General features: G+C 40.8%; 1 protein-coding gene across 25 annotated transcripts in view; it reads right to left on the reverse strand.

Annotated features, from left to right (window-relative positions):
* Positions 1-1,536: 1,536 nt before the first annotated feature.
* macf1a (microtubule actin crosslinking factor 1a) overlaps positions 1,537-22,110 on the reverse strand; it is a 297,525-nt gene continuing 276,951 nt past the window's right edge. For 11 of the 25 annotated variants that reach the window (XM_041809550.1, XM_041809549.1, XM_041809553.1 and 8 more), the window contains 21 exons: positions 21,936-22,091; positions 21,631-21,837; positions 21,277-21,396; positions 20,971-21,140; positions 20,696-20,855; positions 20,411-20,605; positions 20,018-20,290; positions 19,614-19,802; positions 19,350-19,461; positions 19,021-19,181; positions 18,711-18,873; positions 18,458-18,612; positions 18,267-18,341; positions 17,185-17,247; positions 16,445-16,462; positions 15,589-15,706; positions 13,449-13,511; positions 8,985-9,202; positions 6,956-7,075; positions 5,031-5,139; positions 1,537-3,787 (listed from right to left, as the gene is read on the reverse strand). In XM_041809550.1, the coding sequence (XP_041665484.1) occupies positions 3,540-3,787; positions 5,031-5,139; positions 6,956-7,075; positions 8,985-9,202; positions 13,449-13,511; positions 15,589-15,706; positions 16,445-16,462; positions 17,185-17,247; positions 18,267-18,341; positions 18,458-18,612; positions 18,711-18,873; positions 19,021-19,181; positions 19,350-19,461; positions 19,614-19,802; positions 20,018-20,290; positions 20,411-20,605; positions 20,696-20,855; positions 20,971-21,140; positions 21,277-21,396; positions 21,631-21,837; positions 21,936-22,091 (3,093 nt within the window). In that variant the 3' untranslated portion in view covers positions 1,537-3,539. The remainder of the gene's footprint in view (positions 3,788-5,030; positions 5,140-6,955; positions 7,076-8,984; positions 9,203-13,448; positions 13,512-15,588; positions 15,707-16,444; positions 16,463-17,184; positions 17,248-18,266; positions 18,342-18,457; positions 18,613-18,710; positions 18,874-19,020; positions 19,182-19,349; positions 19,462-19,613; positions 19,803-20,017; positions 20,291-20,410; positions 20,606-20,695; positions 20,856-20,970; positions 21,141-21,276; positions 21,397-21,630; positions 21,838-21,935; positions 22,092-22,110) is intronic. The other 14 variants (XM_041809562.1, XM_041809558.1, XM_041809540.1 and 11 more) reach the window with 8 other exon arrangements.

Here is a 22,110-nt window from a genome sequence, read left to right on the forward strand (position 1 = left end):
ACATTTCTATGATCTTGGACTGACGTTCCACCTTCACCACCACCTTCTCTGTGTTTACCTCGTCTCCCTCCACAGTGAAGATCCAGCCGGGTGTGTCCTTATCTTTTACAGGATAATTACCGAGAAATGTCCGGTCACTTCCTCTGAGTCTGCGGTGGGCTGTCAGACACGAGAGAGCAGGCACGCACATGGACACACAAGAGAGAGGAAAGACATGCAGTTTGAATCAATTTAAGCCATGCAAAGACTATAAACACTGCAACACAAAGCCAAATATGAATAAAATCGGATGCACTGGTGTGTTGGTGCCTGCAGCACCAGGCAGTCTAAAATTTCCCCCCATATTTTCAAGGCTGCTCATCCTGCAAAGGATAACCGTACCATGTTATAAACAAAGACAGGGGAGGCATTTTACATAAAAAGTTTACAGAGGAATGGGTGTTTAAAATTTGTACATTGTCACATAACTTCTGCTGTTTCAGGAAGAAAGACACAAAGTAAAATTAATGAAAGAGGAGCAGATTTTACCATCACAGGCTGAGAAAACTGCATTATTACGGATTTTCAGGGAATTATTCTGTAGTTTTAGAAGTCCAAAACATGACAATAGAATGCACAAGTGTAATCAGATCCAAAAGTGGATCGGAGAGCTGTTTCCAGTGAGTCGCGAATGTATGTCTGAAAAAAATAATGATCAAAAGGACCATGAAGTGCTTGTTTTTTTTTTTTTTTAATTAGCAGAAAGTCATCAAAAATGTACTAGAAAGATTTTTTTTTCTAAATCATTCAGGAGTTTTCATTATGAATTTATCTGAAAATTGAAGAATTTTCTCTGTAAACTTTTTAAGGAAACTTAAAGTAATTTGTCCATAATTTCTGAGCATATTCTGTGGGCATTATTCCAAAAACTTTTGGTAATATTCTCTGGGACTTTTCCTATAAATCTTTAAAGAACCAGGAACTCTTTTGAATTTTCAGCAGTAATTGTAAGGACTTTAAAGGAATATTTCAGGATTTTTTGGGAACCTTACCTGGAATGTGTCTTATAATCTTTTGGGGATCTTCTGTGATACTTTTCCAGGATCTTTGGGGGATTTTCTTTAGTTGTTTTATCACGTTCTGTACTATCTGAGGACCACATAGCACAGTTTCAGTTGGTAGTGGGTCCTGAGGCAGAACTGCTTAAGAACCACTGCTCTATACAGAAGGAAAAAATAAGTGAGTATACCTGGAATACCTGGAATGGAGATTGTGAGCCAGGCCTTCCCATCCAACATCATTGTCTGACCTCATAAATGCTCTACAGAATGAACAGGCACAAATTCCCACACAATCTCATGGAAAACCTTCCAAGAAGAGTTGAGGCTGTTATAGCTGTAAAAGGGGGCCAACTCCATATTAAAGCACATGCATTTATACAACGTTATTACAGTCCCTACAGGTGTAATAGGCAGAATACTTCTCTCCATCTTGTGTACTTTATAACAAACACACAACCGTTAGATGTGATAAAAAAAAATCAAAGACAACAATCAGTTTTACTGCAAGCATATTTTAATACAAAAACAGAACAAAAAATTGTTTATAATTTTAGTTTTTTGTTTTACACAATTGACTCCTTGTAACTCCCCTCGCTCCCTCCATGTTGTCGTCATCACACTGAGAGTAGCACAGCATCAAAAGGTGGAGGACTCGTCTCCTGCGCCCTGACTCCCCCTCCCCTCAGAGAGACAATAAATAAATAAAAATCACCTTAAGATGTCTTCTTTCTTACTGTAATTTCATTAGTTTCTCCATAAACTTCATCTCTTACGCCGAGATAACACACAGACGACTCGGCCCCATCAACGACGGGACATTTGAAAAAAACAAAACAAAACAAAACCTAGAAGAAGAGACACTTGGGAGGGACATGAGGGAGGAAACCTGCTCTCATTTGTCCACTCCACTGCGGTCTCCTGTCATTCATTATTGTAGTTCTCTCTACAGATGAAGGGCAAACCCCTTTGGTCATGATCTGGGAATCGTAGTCATTAGCAAAAGAGAAAAATGAAGAAACAAGGCTGTCGCTAGAATCAGCGACCTAGTGAATAATGTTACATGAAATAGAAACACACTTTACACACATGATGTCAGAGAGCGGAGCGGACATTTCCTTGGTACAAAAAAAGTCACAATGTCTTTAACCTTAATACTAAATCTCTCTCCGCCGATGGTGATATGACATGAAACTGAAAAATAAATAGATTTTCCTTTCAAGCTAGTTAACAAAAGTACAACTGGATTATAAATTAACCAGAAAACAACAAGGAAAAAAAAAACAAAATGACATTCGCAAATTAAAATTTTTGCATACAGTGACTCAAGTCAATGACCTCTTTTGTTTCCTGTAACATTGACACACATAATACACACCGCTTTGTGTTAGAGTGTGTTTGTGTGCTGCTGGGGCAACGCAGTGTAGACACGGAGGTGGAACTGCAGAGGAAGAGACAATTAGTGCATGCTGGTTGTCGAACATCGGGTTAGGTTACACATGTTGTATATTGTCAGTAATGTGCTGTTAGTCGTGGTAAAAATAGTCCTTTCTATTGCCGGTTTGTGATTTTTGCGTGTTGGATTGTAACATGTGACAAAACCACACCGCCTTTTACTGAAAAGCACTCGGGAGGCTGATCTCAACGTTCCAGCGGTCGGGAGTCTGCTCTGCGGTGTTTGAGTGTGAGAATTTGCCCTCAGCTGCAGCACCACCGTCACCACCACCACCGATCCTCTGAGTCTGAGGTTAGCCGGTGTGAGTGTCCATGCTGCACAGCGTTATTCCCGCCTCCATACGCGGTTTCTGCTTCTTCAGATCTGCTGAGGTGACTCTTTTTCAGTCCAGAGGAAGCGACATGGCAGTCGTTGCATATTTTCTTTTTAGACTCATCCTTGAGGCATCTCGCCCACAAGCCAAAATAATTCTTTCTTCTTTTTTTTCCTGAATGTCATTTGAGCTTTTTTTTGTTTGTTTTTGTAGCCGTGGTGGTGGTTGCGTGTCCCACTCCTACCCCGCCTCTGTGTTAAAGTGTGTATTTGTGTGTCAGTGTGGTAAAAAGCAGTCCAAAGACTTTCTGTAGCTCTGTCGGATCAGGACAGAGGAGTGTAACACAAAGTAAGGCAGCATCACGTCAAGTCAGAGATTCCTCTCTGGTGGGAAGCTGTTAAAGACAAAGCAGGAGACTTGAAGGCAAACTGGGGTCGCTTCTTAAAGGGGAACAGTCGCTTTGTGACCCCTCAGACTGGCCTGAACTAACAGACCTGAACGTTACTCCTGTTGTGCATGTTTTCAGTCCGTTCATGAGTTCAGGGAAAGAGTGAGAGGGAGATTCGCTCGTGTATCCGTCTCCTTCTTTCCTCTGGAAAATGTCAGTCATAGTGCACATTTCTACACGAGCCCTGTGGATGGACTTCACTTTGAGGAGCTGGTGTGACAAAAGCTACTGCTCTCTTTAAAGGGAAGCAGTCATGGTTCATCTCTAGTTTCTTTGTAGGTGCCTTTATTTCTTTGTAGACCCCGGGGTCTTCGGGCTGGGTGCTTTTTTAGAGATAGTTGGAATCTTGGAGGGTTTGGCCCCGCCACCGGGGCGTCGTGGGGTGTCTGAGGCGTCAGAGCAGACAGAGCGGGCATCCTGTAGCTCAGATGCATCCGAGGCATCGCTGCCACGTCGACTGCTGGCTCTGCTGCCCGCACGACTGCCAGCTCGGCTGGTCGGACCGCTAGCTGTGGACCCCCCTCGCTTTGGATCTAGCAAGAGGAGAGGAAAGAGGGAAGAGGAGGTGGGAAAGAGTTTAGAAATGCAAATTAAATACTTGTTTTTGATGAAACAAAGCATCTGTTTTTATTCAAGATAAGGCAGATGAAAGCTTGTGTCAGGTTGCTCCAACATTACAATACAAAAATAGTGACACAAAAGGCCATAATATATGAGCTTTCTGGGACCAGCCAAATCTGGGGTCAGCAAAAATCACTGTAAAATTAACCTGTGAAAACCGTATCTTATTTTTTACCAATATTATAATGGCTCTCTAAGAGAAACATTTTTTATTTCTTTATGCCATGGTATATAGCCTCCTTCAAAATGCAAACCCATTTTCTTAAAACAGAATTAAAATGAGTTAAAAGTGGCAAAAACAGGCAGAAAAAGTGGTTACAGGTTGCAGAAATGGGTAAACCAAAGATTGAAACAGAGTTGGAAGTGGCAAAAATGTGCATAAAAGTGGTAAAGGGGTTAATAATAGCATAACTGGGTTAATGGAGGCAACAATAGCTGGAAAGTGGTAAAAATGGGTTAACATTGGTAAAAAGGGGCAGAAGAAGTGGTGTAAAGGGTTTAACAAGTGGAAAAACGGCCTAGATGTGGCAAAATGAGCAGAAAATGGTGGCAATTAGGATTACAAGTGGCAAAAATGGGTAAATGGAGGCAAAAATGAGTAGAAATGGCAGTGAAATGGGGTTTTAAATGTAGCAAAAATGGGTGTAAAGTGGTAAAAAGGAAGGGGTGGTTGAAATGAGGCAAAATGGGTAGAAAATATGCAAAAAAAATGATGAAGAAAGGCAAATAGAGGTGGAAAAAATGGGTGGAAACAGTGGATAAAGGGGAAAATAGTGGCAAAAATAAATAATTTCAACACCAGAACCTCAAAACAGCTTCACATATTTTTCAACTACAAAATGAAGTAACTGTTAGCTTAGATGCTAGCACCAATTCCACTGATCCAACACACACACACACTGATACTATCAATAAATCACAACTGTGGTTTGTCAGGAGCCCAGCCATCTCTGTGGGCAGGCCTGATGATGAGGAACAATGGTAATGGCATTATGGACAGTTGTGTTGCCACTGGTGAGCATAGCAGCACTACGACAGCTAACATCACTGGAGGATCTTTGACTTGTAGAGTGGAGGAATAGGGAATAAAGTTTCAAGGTTTTGTATTTGAATAGTGCAGCATCTATAGAACAAACACATCAGCTGCTGACTCACCTGTTCTTGTTGGTTTGCTGGTGTGTGTGGTTCCTCCGTTCTCTCCGGTCAGCGACCCTCGACTAGAGTGGAACGTCGGCCTCTTTAGTTTGGATCCTGACGCTCCGCCCTACGGGGAAAACAACAGGAAACATCGACTGAAGATGAGCTGACAGTAGAGAGAGCTAATGCTAATGATGCACATTAGACAAATGTCAGTGTTTTTAACCCTACAGGATCAAAGGATTTCTAAAAAACACATCACATCACATACACACAGTTGAAGATAGACTTACAAACTAAAGTCTAAGAACAAATGATAATTAAAGAAACACATTGCAGAAATCATAAACCTCACTTTTCAAATGGGGAGTTCTATTGATTACCTTTATAAAAACTACATTAAAGAGGAAGGAGTAAAGTTACTAAATCCCCTCACACACCCAGCACAGCATCAGCAGATAGCTGTTCAACATAAAACTGGTTCATCTGGAGGTTTCTGCTGTTAAAGGGACGTTTTTCTTCATCACTGTAATTTTACTTAGTGTTATTATGTGCTGTGCTCATGGGGGATTAATGTTGGGGCTTTAGAAATAATATTACAAATAGTATGGTCTGAAACTTCCTCCTTTGTCAGAATATCCTTTGCTATGAATTCAGTGAATCAACTATAAACTATATTTTAAATGGACATTAACTGTGTTATGATAACTGAAAACAGATTGGATACAACTTAATATTGGTGGGCCCTAAAGACCTGATAATTTTATAGTAATAACTGTTATAATCTGGTAATTTTTCAAAAATAAGGTGGTATTTACCTTGTAAAACTCTGGCAATTTGCCAAGTATTAACTCAATTATATTAAGGAAGAATTTAACTAATAATAATGTACTGGCAACCAAGTAATTTCTGGTAATATTGTGGCAGTTCTCTGGTAAATAGGTGGTATTTTACCATGTCAATTCTCAGAAGTAGGTTGATAATTTTCTATATAAGTTGCTTGATATTTTCCACGTTTTTTTCTTATTTTGGACCAGCAAATTAAAGTTAGTCCTCTCTGAAAAATTTAAAGTAATTTCAAGAGGTTAGTGTAACATACCACCAACTACAAAAGAAATGCCACAATATTACAAGGAATTACTTGGTAAATCATAAATTATTACTAGGTAAATTAACAAGGCCATATTTCCGAGTTACGACTTGTAAAATGCCAATTATCACAAGGTTATTACCACCTTCTTCTTGAAAAATGACTAGATAATCAACAATTATTTCTATAAAAGTGTTAGGTCATTTGGGCCCACTGAAAATATTGGGTACCACACATAATTTTCTTTGTAGGGCACAGATGGCCTGGTGGTTTAGTCACGCTCCATGTAAAGTAGTTGGTCTTCCAATTGGGCAGCCCAGGTTCAAGTCCAGCCTGTGGCTCCTTCCCCTCATGTCACTCCCCACAAGGTTTTTAACAGTTTTTATTTTTTTATTTTATTGGTTTAAAAAATGTCAAAATCATCTGACAGATGTAAAGGGTGAGCAAGAACACTTATCTATGAAAAAATTATATAAATGAAAAATGGAGATTGGAGGTTTTAGCCAGTGATATTTACCCTGATTGAACTAAAACTTTGCATACCCTAATGTCATCTTTCAGGTGTCAGCTTCACCACATCAAGATCATTTCAGAATTAAAGGTTGAAAAAAATATTTTCAACCTTTACCCCATCGTGGTTCTTTAAGCCTCTGAAACTGAGTTTCAAAGTTTTCACTAAGCAGCAGCAGCAGCTTCACTTTATGTTTCTGTGTGTTGATGTGTGAACACCCGGGAGTGTGTGTTAGTGCTTTAGCGCGTTCAGAGGGGTGGGGTTGGGTGGGACAGGGACAGGTGGGTGGTGGGTAAAGGGGGGCTTGGATTCGTGGTTGGTCAGGTGGGGTGAGTGTGTTACCTCGTGCCCAGGAGTGGTGTGGCTGTGACCGAGATCTGGGCAGCAGTTGTACTTGGTTGGCGTTGGAGTTTTACTGTGAGCCAGCCAGGGCTTGGCATAGTCACGCGAGTGAGTATGGGACTGAAGGGAGGAAGGAAAGGGAGCGAGGAAGGATGGAAGGAAGGAATGAAGGAAGGGAGGAAGGAAGGGAGGAAGGGAGGGAGGGTGGAGGAGATTGAGAGCAAAGCAGCCGAAGACAGGAGCAATGAAGGAGGGGAGCAGTTATGAAGGGAGGGGAGGGGTGTGGTAGGATAGTGAGAAGTGCAGTGCAGTGTATTTTTGTGTCAGAGCAGATTTTTGTTTTTAAATTAACAAAGAACCCGACCATGCAGGGAGGACGTTTGAAGCCAGGTTAGCGTGACAGAGTTTGAAGAGCAGGGACAAGGGGAGAAGATGAAAGACAAAACAAAGAAACAAGAACAAAAAATAAAAATTCACAGTTAAGGATGTGGTGATTTTTGACAACAAGAGGATGACAACAGCTAAACAATGCTCAACATAAAAACCATGAAAAACACAAACATACACACAACATAAATACATACAACCTTTTAGCTCTCTCTCTCACACGTACATTTTAGTATAACATTGATAATGATTTACACAGTAATCAGATGACAAATAGAGCTGACAAAACATCGCTATCATCAGATGAGGACTACAACAGTGATGACTACACATGATCTGGTTTGACATCACAGAGTGTAACTCAGTATGTGTTTAAGACAGACATCATGTTCAGGTGTGTGTGTGGCTCTGTATATTTGTGCAGAACTTTCAAAACTGAAGACTGTCTTTTTATATATGCAATCCTACTTTGCCTCAGTGATAAATAAGGTTAAAAAAAAGAGCTGAAATAGAATTTTTTTTTTTTCACTTTTTAAATTAAAGGCTTTTGAAGACCCTTCCAAGAACCATACAAACCATTTTTGCACAATTTTAGTATCAGAGTTAGAAAGATTTTTCCCATATCTTGAAGCCTCATTACTTTTTACAACTTGCAACCAAATGTCCTTGTACTTGCCTTTCCTCTCTCTTCACTGGTCACAGTTTCATAATGCATTTATAAAAATGTAGACCTTCAACAAAGCGAGTAAAGCGCCATATAAGTGAGATCAGCTGATCTCATGCAAGCCCTAATCAGCTGACAGTCAGCGGATTCTATCTATCTATCTATCTATCTATCTATCTATCTATCTATCTATCTATCTGCAGTATTTAAACTGCTCTAGCCTAACTAAGCTTCGCTGCTCCCGCCTCCACCCCAACGCCTCCTTCATTCTGCTTCTGACTTAATTAATGTCATTCTATTGTCATCAATGCCTGCTCTGCTCTGGGTTTTCTTGCTGCTTCTCTCCCTGTCTCAGGCTTTCCTTGTAGGCACAGGAGAGGCCGGAACGGGTATTGTTCCTGCTTTATTCTTTAGTAGGGCAGGGGGATCCCAGAACAGCCACAATGCCAAATGTAAAAAAGGCAATAAGTGCAAATTAATTACGGCTAACACACAAAAAAAAATCACTGCAAGTCGTGTGTTTCTTGACAAGTGGTCTGGATTGAAATCAAAATAAGACTTATTAATGCATTTTATGTCCTTACATTTAAAAAATGAAATGTAAGATTTCATAAATCTGTTTCAAAATACAATGGATCACCTAAAAAACTGAGACTTAACTGGCACAAGATATAAAAGTATTGTATGAAAAACTCAACATCTGTAGCTACAACTTTAAAAGAAAAAAAATGTTGATATCAAATCAATCCAGACCAAATCATATTCAGTCATACTGAGTCATATTCAAGCTGAATTTCCACCAGAACTGTTTGTCCTTCCACCTTTTTAAATACTGCTGCTGTCCTTGTTTCATTACTGTAGTTTAACAAATAGACATGAAGATTTAAAAACTGTAAAACATCCCTTTAGTGACTGGAAATAATATTATAATTTCTCAACTCTTAAACCACACCCTTAAAAAGTGGTATCATCTCTTACTCTTGATGACGCAGAGGCTGTCGGTGTGGCAGGGGCCGAGGGTGCAGAAGGAAGCGAGGCTCCACTGTGGGAGGCAGAGGAAGAGGAGCGGGTTGGCGATGCGTTTCGGGATCCAGGTTTGGAGCGTCGACCTCGGGAGCGGAATGCAGCCAGACCCTGAGACGCTCCTTCAGGGAGGATGAACTTCTCCCTCAGCTCCAGGTTGGTTCGACCGCGAGCTGCAGAGAAAAGGATAGAGAGAGAAAAGAAGAATGAGTCCGGTTACTGGCGTCTGCTCATACTTTTCCTCCAGCAGGGGGGCGGCAGAGGCAGCGAGCAGAGTGAGGGAGAGAGTCGGTGCTTCCTTGGCTGCAGACATCAGAGTCCGTGCGTGTTTCATCAAAGAGTGCATGTGAGCAGAGCGGGTGTTTGGAGGGATGGGGTTTAGGGGGCTCAGGAAGCTGTAAGTGCACTTTGGTTGAGTTGTTTTAAAGGGGAGAGGTGCATGAGTGTGTTTGGTTTGAGTGCAAAAGTAAGAAAAAAATAATCCTCTTGATACGCAATGAAAGTCAAAAAGTCGTCCATGTTAATGGAGAAGTTTGGAGAAACGCTGTCATCGCTGCAGAGAAATTAATCAAATCCTGCATGTTTTCTGCAATTTTAAGCTAAAAAAAAAACACAGAGTACTGTAATTATCTCTTCAGGAATCGTTCAACATGTTGGGAGATCGGCATACTCTTGCCAGAATTTACTGAACACATCTTTCTTTAATATTCTAACCACTCTAAAAACAGCCAGTAAATGGATAATCAGTTTTAATGTTTGCTTTATTTATCTGTGTTCATTAAAAAAGCAGTTCATATATTTAATTAGCATGTGGCAGTGACATTACAGAGAGCATCCAACTGACAATCACTTTTATCACCCTCATCTAAGCTAAGAGAGGATGAAACGAAATACTCAATGACACACGCATCATGACAGTGGGTCCACTGTACAATTTTATCTCAAGTTTGCAATTTTCATAAAAGAATAAGAATATGAAGAAAAATCAGCATTTAAATTCAATTTACAGACCAAAAATAATGTTTATGCTATATTTTAGAATTCTTTTTAAATATTAGCATTACATTTTTATATTAATGCTGTACAGTTACAAAAAGAACTCTTTTTTTCTATCAGGAACATAGATAAAATCTTTCAAAACCAAATAAAAGTGTCGCTACATATTTACATATTGTCTCTATTCTTTATTTTTTAATATATTTTAATTTAATATTAGTTATATCATGAGATATTGTTACATACTTAGCTATAGGGAAACTGCCACTTGTCATAAAATTTGTAAAAACTAAAAGGGACTTCAGAGGTGAGATCAGTTCTCTCTATGTCACTGTACTCGGGAATGCCAATGGAGTAAACTTCTAGATGCCTAAAATTCCTAAATAAATAGAGGTACAAGAACTAATGCTAGATACAAGAAGAAAGTATTTATTTGCTCATTTGGGGCTTTAGTACAAACTTGACCAACTCCATCGATGAGATCAAATTCCACTGAAAAACTGGAAGCTACAACCACGAGATTTACCTTTACTAGTTGTGTCCACAGTTCGTCTGGAATTGGGGGAAAGTATTTCCAGGTATGCGGCTCAGCATCTGCTGCGGGAAACTTTGTGTTTTGGGGTGCTGGTCTCTTTTTAAAAGTAGATAACAGTTGCTGGATGAAGATGTTTAAGGTTGTAGGTGTTTTTCTGCTTTGTGACTCAGGGTTTGGTTGATCTATGTTTGTAATAGCTGTAATGTCCATTGATCTGTTAATTATGCTGCTTCCTGTCTTGACCAGGACACTTGTAAATGAGTTTCTTGATCTAAATTATATTTTACTGGTTAAATATTTGAAAGCTTGAAAATGTTGAGGTTTTTTACATCATGACATGTATCTCCATGGTACATAACTCTGCTGCTGGGATTTTAACCAGAACCAAGAAGTGTGAGCACATTACACCTGTTTTAGCATTTTTACACTGGAGTGCCTGGTATCTTTTAGGATCCACATAAAAATCTTACTGAACACTTTTCCAGTCTCTGTCAAAATTATATCACCCCCCTTTAAATTACGTATTCTCCTCGGGTAAAGGTCTTTTATGTGTACCAGAAGCTCAGCTGAAAACTAAGGGTGATAGAGCATTTTTAGTCTGAAAGCTCTGGAATGACCTGCTCAAGGAAGTCAGAACAGCTGACTCTGTGCTTTCATCAAGTCAAGTCACTTTTCAAAACACAGAGAGGGCTTTTACTTTTGTATGTGTTTTTAAAGTAGCTGTTTTTTTACTTTCTGTATTTTACTGGGTTTTATGCACCTGTTGCATAACTGGACCCATGAAATTAGCTGATTTTAATCTGATCTGCTGTACATATTTTATGTTCTGATGAGAACCTTGAATTGTCTATACTGAAAAGTGTTTGACAAATAAAGATTTATAATTGAAATTAAAAAATTCCAATGACTAGAGAGTAACTGTTGCTTGGGTCAATGATCAAAACCGATTAAATATCAGAAAGCAAGTATTGTTGTGGATGGAGGCTGGTCTTTGAGTGGTGGAGCTAAATCCAGCTTGGATTTCAGGACTATACTGGATTTGGTCTGTTTATAGGACAACCCCCTTTTTCACTTATGCTTCAGGAAAAATAAAACCCTGTCATGTATTCAGGCAAATACAACACTCTAGCTCTTTGTAAATGATCTCCCAGAATGCCGAGTTGCTCTTTTACATCATGACACATGTCTCCAGTTCTGTGAAAAATGCTGTTTCACTCAGTGATGTACTTTCATTGCGTATCTGCTTTAAAAACACTGGAGGGGTTGTGGGAGCAAAAGCACAGCCTCTCTTCTCTCGGTTTTCAACGAGCTCTCCTGATGAATTCATTTTCACTTCTTGCTGAGAAGTGGCATTTCAGCTCTGCTGTGTATACACAGTCGTGTATAAATATGTGTAGGGGTCATGCCTGGTTTATGCTTAGCAGGAGAAAACCCAGACATTCAGGGTTTCTCCCGTCTTCAAAAGACACTCAGCAGCATTCTTAGACAGAAAGTAGTGCAGCAGCCCCAGCAGACGACAACAAGCCTGGAGAAGCCAGCCGCAGAGAGAGAGACCAAAGAGAAGAGAAAGACTACAGAAAAAAAGGATGAAAAGAAACAAATAAACTAAAGAAGGGGGAAGAGAGGACAAAATCAGGAAGAAAATATAAAACCAAATAATAAGATGTAAAAATAGGGGAAAAAAGAGTAAAATAAAAAGGAGAGGGAGGAGAAGAGGACTGCAGCTAGCTGTAGCAGCAGTGCAACTGCTGGCCTCACAGCCACCGTCCCTAGCAACCGGACAGCAAGGCCAGTCAATTAAACGGGTGCACCCTACAATTATGTCCCCCCTCAATGCCAGCCAGCCAGGTGCACCCTGTAATTGTGTCTCCCACCAACCAGCCATCACATTTAAAGGAGCTGCATAGTAAGCCAGCGTTAATAGAAACCCAGGCTGGCCACGCCCAGGTCTTACACTCTCTGTCTCTTTATATCTATGTTTCACTTTTTCTTATTTGGACTAACTCTAGAAAATCCTGTTCTGCTGAGCACCTTCACTCTTGTTTTAAAGACTAGAACACCTGACAAAAATCAGCCAGCTTGAATTGATAATTTAGATAAAAACTAATATACCAGTTACCTACTGAGACCAGGGGTTGGCCAAATCCTGCTTTGTTGTGAGTGAGGAAAGCATGACGCAAACATGTGGCACACTTACAAGACTGACATCAATCACAGCAGTTATTTATATTTTTCCAAACACACGCAAACATTGATATTTTTATGAAGACACAGAAAGAACAGCTGTGGTTTAAAGATGGAGACTGAAAACTAGACGCATGTATGGATGGAGGGATGACGAGTGAAGAGATGAAGTGACAGAGGAGCAGAGAGAGGAAGGGTAGATACCTCGGCAGCAGAAATAGCCAGGAGTGACTGTCACTAAGAGACACAAGAGACAATGTGAAATAACAGCATGCTAATGGTGGAATGAAGAGTCACACAAGCACGCACACAAAGATATCACAATTTACAGACACAACTTACACACAGGCACTGCTTTTGCCACCAAAACAACTCGTCAATTCTTCATTCACTCACATACACCACAGACAGCTGACAAATCAGGGTCAAGACAAGTGTCAGAAACCCCAGAAACGTGTTCAAAATACTGTCAAAGCAGGTCAGGATATTTAGGCAACAGCCAGGAGAAAGGGTCAGGAGAAAGGAGGAGCAGAACAGTGGGGGACACATAACGTTAGTCAGGTGGTCACAGTCAGCAAGGCACAGCAACAAGACCAAACCAACAAAAGAACTCTGGAAGAAAGAGTCCAGGAAGAGGAGGAAAAAAAGAGGAGACGGGGCGGAGAAAAAAAAGACAGGCAGTTAGGAGAGAGGAGAAGTCCAACCTATACGAGATGAGATGGAGCTACTGGAATCGGAGCGGAGAATCTTAAGTCCTGGATGTTGCACTGAGGAAAAAGAGAAAGGGAGGGAGGGAGGAAGAGAGGGGGGAGAAAGAGGGAGAGAACTGAGGACCATGCACCATGCAATACTACTGTTAAATTTGAAAAGAATGGAAGAAAATTAGACAAGAGGGGGGGACAGAATGGGCCGTGTTTTATACGGAAATAAAACATGACAGGATGATGAGTTCCTCAAGGACAGACGAAAAAAGAGACTTTAGAAACAAGAGATGGGGGGAGGAAACAAAAGACTAGACAGCACTGGGAGGATACATCAGAAGGAGAAGTGAGAGGTGTCAGCTTGTCACTGCATCACCTGCTGATAGACACCTCGACAAACTGAACTGTTTCCTCTGTATGTCTTCATTCACCTCTCTCCAGAGATCTGAATGCCTGGTATTGTGTCTTTATGTAGAAGAGCCTGAGTGTTTAATGTTAAAGCTAGAGCCTGATATTAAACATAACCCCCAGAGCACTTTTTCATCTTAGAGCTTATGAACACAGGTGTTTAGTAATATATACAGCCGCCCTCTACAGGTTAAAACCCAGGTTCTGTGATTTAATTTGTGACATCAAGGTAGGTGAGGGACACTATAGTTCCTGCCAGTTAGTAGCAGAAAGCAGTAAAATGAATCATTTATGGGATGTAAGCAGCATACGACTTTAATTCAGCAGTAAAGTACATACTTAATAGTTATTACATTACATGATATAGGACACAGTCATTATACCTAGGCACAACTACTCCCCAGTCTCTTGCCTGAGCACACCAATGGTATTTATTCTGTTTGATGCAGTGGATGGCAGTATACGCCTGTTGGTTTGCACACTTCCAAAAAGAATAAAGAGGAAGAGACAACCATGCAACCACTTGGGTTGACAGTTGTAGTATATGCTTCTTGTGGACACTGATGTCCATCCTGCAGGCTACTATAGATGATTTTATTACTTTAAGATGCCTTCATACTTCCACATCTACAGTATTGTGCAGCTCAGAGGATAAAATGGGCGCGTGCTGTGCCCATTATGACGGTTTTTGAAGATATACAGTTTTGAAGAAAACTGCCTTTACAGCTCTGATACCACACCCGAGTCCACACAAACCGTGTCCCAGATCACCTTTACAAGTGGACTTGGGGTACAAGTATGGTACCCTTGTGTTCACAATGATGAAATGAAGAGGCTTTTGGGTTCATGCACCCTTGGATCTGGGCACCTAAAGCCAGGCGTACACTGCGAATTTCATCCAATTCAGACACAAATTTGAGCGAGTCCCATGACTCACTTGGAAGTTGTGCAGACTTTTAGTCTGATTGTGCGTCATGTCTTGCAGCTTACAGGGAGACCAACCTGATCAACTGCTCCCGGCTGGTTAGGTGGATTTCTGACACGTTCGATATTTTAGTCGTATGACTGCACAGACTCCCAGAGCAGAACCACAAGCAGAATCTACATCTCTGGGCCATTTTTTTTGTTTGTTTTTTTTTTAGCAAGAGAAAGAAAATGAGAGTGGATAGAACTAGATATGTCTTAAGCCTCAGCATGTGAGACTTTTTTAAAGTAAACTTAATACATTTTGTCAAAGTCTGTCCTAACTTCACTCATATAGTGTGAGCACTCAGGTTGTGCACAAGTGTGAGCACACAAACTTTGCGTGATGGTTGTGCGTTGTAAGCCATTCAGTTACACAGTGTGAGCTGACACCATGACTTGTAGCTGGTTGGTTTAAAATCGCATAGTGTACACCAAGCCTAATATGAAACCACCAGAAGATTTGTCTATCTGCTCTTGCTGATCCATAATCAAGAAATAATTACGGAAAAGTCTGTGCTTTTATGCTGAATTAAAAGTTTCTTCATGTGGAATACATTCAGCTAAAATATAGTCAACTTATTCTGATGTTTTGATTTAATCTCTGAGAGACTAATTCATAGATCAAGGTGACAAAGTCATAGGAGACTGACTATTTGGAGCACCTTAAATTCCTTAAATGGACACAGTACATCCCTGCCCAAAAGGAGAAGAGAGAAGGAACAGTTGTGTGTTTAGGGATCCACATGTTATGAAGGTAAGCATCACTCACCTCTGCATGGATCATTTTTGACCAGAAACTCGTCCAGAGCCATCCAACCACCCCCGACTCTCACCATCACCGTGCTGCGCAAAATCCTCACCAGACGCAGCTGCTGAGAGTCACCGAACTGAGGACATTTGAAAAACACAAAGAAGGAAGGCACAAAGAGAAGAGAAAAGAGAACAGGGGAAAAGGCGTCAATGAGTCCAATAATCGTGACTGCATTTGTTGATTGGTAAGTCTGAAATGATTCCCAGCATCACACACAGCAGCCAGTGTACAAAATCTGAACAAATGATCTGATCTACTCCATGCAATAACAAACAAAACATGCACTAATAGAACTACAGATTCAGTATGTTGATTTCAGCCCAGTTCAACCCCAGCCACCCAATCTTAAAAGGCAACTAGTGAAATCACCTTTATGTCTGCATTCAGTAAAGTTTTCAGAAATTGTTTAGACCCCCTTCAGCAAAGCAAAACTCCACAGCAAAACCAGAATACGAGAACTCTTCTAGATGTCTCTCCAAGCAGCTCGATTTGCTTGCCAGATTCAGTCCAAAGCACACTATATAACACCAAACCACTAATTACCATCTCAGCCATGTCGCTGTCGCCAGCTTCACTTTCAGCAATTTGTCACTCTCAACACCAAACAAATCATAAACGGAGGGTGAAACCTGCTTACACGTTGCAAAACCACAATGGAGTGTTTCATCTTTTGTTTTCTTTTATTTAAAATCAGTTTTGAATAGAAAAAAATAGCAAAACAGAATTTTTTCAAAGTGTTTAAAATGCACTTCTCTGGTGGGGCATTAGGAAGCAGATTTCACACATCCAATCACAACAGCAGCAGTCACTTTACCTGGTTTCCGAGGAAGAACTACAATAAATCCAGTAGACATGGAGCACAGGAACAGAAGGAGAAAGAAACAGAGCAAGAATGAAACAACATGTACTAAAACTGAGGTTTCTAACGTCTGAACAGATACTGTTTATATGAGAACAATATCTTCTTAAACTGTTGTGTGCCTCTATTATTTGAGTTCAGCATTAGTTGTGTGAGCAAAAATGCTGTGGATGTTATGATAGTGTTTTTAAATCTAATAGTTGATGAAGGTGAAGATGAAGACAGTGAAAGAAAGTGAAGGCAGACACAACCATGAGCACAAACACAGACAGACAAAAACAAATCTGAGCACTGTTAGTTTCCCCGGTGTCCTGCAGTCAGACACCGGATGTCATCATTATGTGGATAATGATGGAGTGGACACACATAGCAGTGACTGTGATGAGGATCCAGTGGTGCAGCTGAAAAGTGACCACTGTAAAATGATGCATGTATACACACAGACTGCTGGGGAGTAAATTTAAATCATTGTAGGCCATAATAAACTTCACACTGCTGCAAACTGAAGGTTTGAACCCCTCTGTAGCAGTGTTTCACAGTTACTTTTTGTTCTACAAGGTCTTATGACATTTCAGTTTTTAGGCTCAGTTTGTAATCTTTATATAATCAGGCATTAACGTGTTAAAACAGCGAGGTGCATTAATAATCTACACATTTCTTTGCTCCAAAGCCAAGCCAAGAGAAGTCGACTTTACCTCTTTTTCCTTTTTATTTTGGTTAACATTGCACAAGTGAACTGGATCTTGAAGTGGGAGCCTCTGAAGACAGTTTTGGTCAAAATAAGTACAAAAACAACATGAAACATGAAAAAAGTGGATATAAGTTTTAATTTAAACCCTAATTTGACTCCGATATGACTACTTAGGTGTTGTAACTTCTTCTCCACATCAGGTTAAAAAAAAAAAAAAAAAAAAAACTTCTCATCACTGGTTTGACCACCTACTGATAGCAGTGCTTGTACTAAACCATTTTAGCACCCAGCAGTCCCGTGTGTCTGCACTCACATTTACAGTGTCTTATTAATATACTGGTGATGAGAATGAAAATTCAGCCAACAATCCTGCAGGGCTGTGAGATGTTATTTCCATATTACGTCGATGTTATGATGACAAATCAGTGTTATGGTGACATGACACATTATGATACAGACAATCTAACACTTTAAATACACCATGAGCTCATGATGTGAGATGGACGCACAGGAGAGATGCTGTAAGGTTATGGTTAGAAGTTAATTTGCGCCTGTTAAAGTATATGACATATCAAAGTTAAGAATAAACTGTAAATTACAGAAACAAGAAACAAGAAACAAGTCAAACAGTGTTTGTAAAAGCAACTGCTAGCTAAATTTAGATGATTTTTCCATCAAATTCTAAGTGTATTTTTGGAAAGCATTTATATGATTTCTACTGTATAACTTGAAGAAAAAAATGGGACTATGGACTTTAAATTAGTTAATTTGCTCTTGGATTGATTTGGATCTCATTTCAGCAATGAGGATCTGAATTATAAAATCTAAATAAAGAGGTTAATTGACAAAAAATTACAATATCAGTTAGTCTCTTTAACATTACATCACCCTGGCTCTAGAAAAGAAAAAAAATGGCCAACATTACTCTGCAAATCCTTCTTGACTTGTATGTGTTACAAGTAGATACAAGTGTGAGCATTAACTTTACTTTTTTTACAGAAAGATTCAATCAGCATGTACTGTGGTATGAAACTTATCCAATATAAAACATCTGTAAAGCTGAGGAAAATGCTGAGCTAAACTCACCCGGTATTTGTTCTCTCCTATCTGCTCCACCTGGAACCTCTTAGCACATTTACACTGAGCCACCTGCCGCGTCACCTGCACAACAACAAACAATACATCATTTCATATCACCAGTATTTCACCAATGGCATCTTTGTAATTTCATATGTCCTTAAATGTGAATGTATTCCATGTGTGCATTTCTTTGATACCTCATCTTCGATCTTATCCGCATCAGTTGTGGGTCTGTAGGCGTCCTTGTTGGGATGCAGGGCAGCAACAAACTCGTAGTAGTCAATGTAACCGTCTCCATCTCTATCAAAGATGTCTGCCACTGCTGTCATCTCCAGCTTACTAGTGGGAAACTCTGCATAAAGAAATGTATGCATCATTTAATGCTTGCCATAGCTGGCAAAACTATTTCACTTGTCAAAATGAATGCACAATTAAATATTTAGTTCCTACTCGATGCCAGGATGCCGTCTATGAACTCCTGCCGGGTGATTTTTCCATCCTGGTCCTTGTCGATGCGTCTGAAGAAGTCCATGACTCGAGACTTCTTGTGGTTCATCCAGCGCATGTATTTTTTCCTCCATACATCAAAGTCAAAGTTGGCAAATTCTTTGAGCTAAAAATGTAAAATTGAGAGCAAAATAAAAAGTTAATAATTATTTTCACAAACTTTTATTAACAAGGAAACTGACTGTATTTGACATTATAACACTGGCACATATTCATGCCCAGGTGAAATCAAGGTGAGCAGATAGATGGATACCTCCTCCAGTCTGTCAAGCGCATCATTGAGTTTGCGCTGTCGGTCCAGAGCCAGCAGCCAAACCTGCTGCCAGCGTGCACAGAGCTGGTTGAGTCGAGGGTTTCCTCCAGAGACCTGCATGGCTGCCTGCTGCTGCTGCTGATGTTGTTGCTGGTGTTTGCCTGTAGAGGATGCACAAAGCCAATGAACCTTCTCAAAATTTCTAATAATCTTTTATTGGGTGTTTTCCTTTCAGTTATCTGTTTGTGACCAACACATGCAGTCCTGCTGTCGTAAAGACAGAGAGATGTTAATATTTTTGCATGGAAAGGTAAACACAGGTGACTTACGAGCTCCTCTCCTCTCAGCCAGGCTGCTCGGGGCCTCAGCTGGTTTTCTTTTGTAAGTCTTCGTCACTTTGTCGACATCAGGTTGCTTCCTCGTCATCTCCTCCATAAATGTCTAAAAATAAACACATGCAGTGAGTAAGCAAAGTTCACAACACAACTGTAAATGGAGAGTGCACACACAGACATGTTTGCTCTGCAGAAACCAACACTATGTACAGTCGTCTACAGACGTCACAAGAACAAGAGAAGCAAAGGGAAACCCACCTGGTGTTCTGAGATGAGGGTTTTGAGCTGAGGGATGTCCTGAGGAAGTGGCTCTGTGTCTCTCTGGACCAGTGTGGTCTCAGCCCACTGTAACCATGACAACAGCTCTTCTAGCAGGTTGGCGTTGTTGAGCACCTCAGTCAGAGCTGTCTCCAGACGTTGCTCGTGCTGTTTGGCCCAGGTCAGCACCTGTACAGCAAAGTTGTTTGTTAATATAAATATGTCTCAAGTTGAATACAAGTTACAGGAGGCCAATAAATAACTTTCTTTCTTTCTTTCTAGGGAACAGATAGCCTCCAAAATAAATCTAACCACTTTAATGCTTCATAAAACAATCATCTACCTGATAAATGACTAAATGTGGACAATGAGAGGAAACAAATTTTAACAGTGTGACTCCTCACCTCCTCAAAGCGCGCCCTGATGATGGTGATCCAGTGTTTGATGGTGGTGATGGAGTCAGGATGACACACAGTCAGGATGCCCTCTCCCATGCCTGCAGCCTTGTTGACATCCGCTCTTTTCTCTTCCACGGTGGCCATGAAGTCTCGATGTGTGTGAAGCAGTGCCTGCAGAGTCTCAGCCTCTTCGGGAAGGACGCCCCTGAAACGAAGTGTCTGCTCTGCCTCAGAGAGCCACTCCAGGATCACCTGCACTGCTGTACGAAACTCCTCCGCCTGATGGAGAAAAGGAGGTTGCACAGGTCTTTAATAATGTTCCATGCATTACACGACAACAAGGTTAGATGTTTAGGAAAATAATAATGATAAATTAATGTGGTGAAGTGTGGTCCTTACCTGCTTTAAAGCTTGCTGGAGGCGGGTCTGCTTTGTGACCGAGAGTGCGCATACTGTATCCCAGCGATTACTGAGCTCCTGAAGTTGAACTTTGACCCAAGCTGTGTCATCACGGCCGGTATCCATCAGGTCTCGAGCTGAGCGTTTCAGAGCCTGGACACTGCTGGTTCTTTTTCCCATCTCTTTTTGGAAAGCCTGTGTTTTAAATATTACATTCAAAGGTATTTTTAAAAGTGCATATAATCTTCTTAGACATATTTAATGAAAATAACCGTGTTTACAAACCTTATGTGAGTCCATGAGGTTGGACACTAGATCCAGATCTCCATGAACGGGCTGGTCTTCAGCCAGCTGGGGCTCCACCCGATACAACCAGTCCACCAGAGCCTGGAGAGCCTCTGCAAACTGACCTGAGAACAGCAGAGCCTCCTCCAGCTTGTGTTGTCTGTTTTCATGAGGATAAAATAAGATTAGCTGTCAATGATCATATTCATGTTCTGTATAAAAATTGGAATCTTTATAAAACAAATGGAAAACTAGCTTCTATTTGATCCCTTTACCTTTCGACACTCTTCCCACAGACGGTGTCCCATTTGTCGCGGACTTCTCCCACCAGGTGGTCCAGTTTCTGGGTGTCTGCAGGGAGCTGAGCTTTGTCCCTCATGGCTTTCCCAGATCTCACAGTGGTGTCGTAAACAGGCTGCTTCGATCCTAGCGCTTTCTGAAACTCCTGCAAAGGCAAAAAGAGCGAGGGAAGAAAAGAGATGTGAAAAACAAAAGAAAGCAGAGAAACAAAAAATATCACCCTCACAGAACTTTCTGTTTTATACAAGTTCAGGAAATGTGCATCCTGTTGCATACAGTACCTTGTGTTTGGCCAGCTGTACTTTGATCTTATCTGGCTCATTGGAGATCTCTAGCTCTGAGTCCAGTCTTTTCTCGGCTTCTTCAAGCCAGTCTGTCAGCTTCCTCCAGGCCTCGTGGAACTGACAAGGGATAAAATCAGAGCTGTAGTTTAATTTTTTCAATTCATAAACACAATCTCCTGCTTAAAGTAGATTTGCCCCTTATTATATATCTGAGTTAGATGTTTGAATCTTGATTTGAAAAGGACTGAGGACACATTGCCCATTTACACTAAACATTTAATGTTTTCTTGTAGTAAGTATTCAGGACGTTTCATTAGACTCTATGGAACAACACTTCCATATGTTCAGTACCTGTTTGGCACGTTTACGGGCCTCATCCAGATGTCGGCCGCGGTCCAGTGACCTCTGGACCAGTTTGTCCCAACGGGCCTGGACACTGAGCAGCAGGTTTTTGATGAGAACAACATCCTGCTTCAGGCTGGCAAAACGAAGCTGAGACCCGGCTTTCTCCAGAGCCAGGACCTGCTCCCTGTGAGTGTTCACCTCATTCACAAACACCTGAGGACATGGGGAGGAGCAAGAATAAGTAAGGGAAAAAATACTACCATTTATGAAATAAGGAATTAATTATCTCAAGAGATTAAAAGAGAAAATACCTTGTGCTCATCAATCTGGAAAAGGACAGTGTCCAGTATGAGGCTTGGGGGCTGGGCCATGTTCAAGGTCTGTTCAGCCTGGGTCAGCCAGTTGATGGTGTCCTGCAGAGAGGTCTGGAAACCTGTGGCCAAGGTAACAGCCTCTTCCAGTTTTGCCTGGAACATTTACAGTTTA

This window comes from Cheilinus undulatus, linkage group 16 (genome assembly GCF_018320785.1).
Source record: "Cheilinus undulatus linkage group 16, ASM1832078v1, whole genome shotgun sequence".
NCBI classification, from domain to species: Eukaryota; Metazoa; Chordata; class Actinopteri; order Labriformes; family Labridae; genus Cheilinus; species Cheilinus undulatus.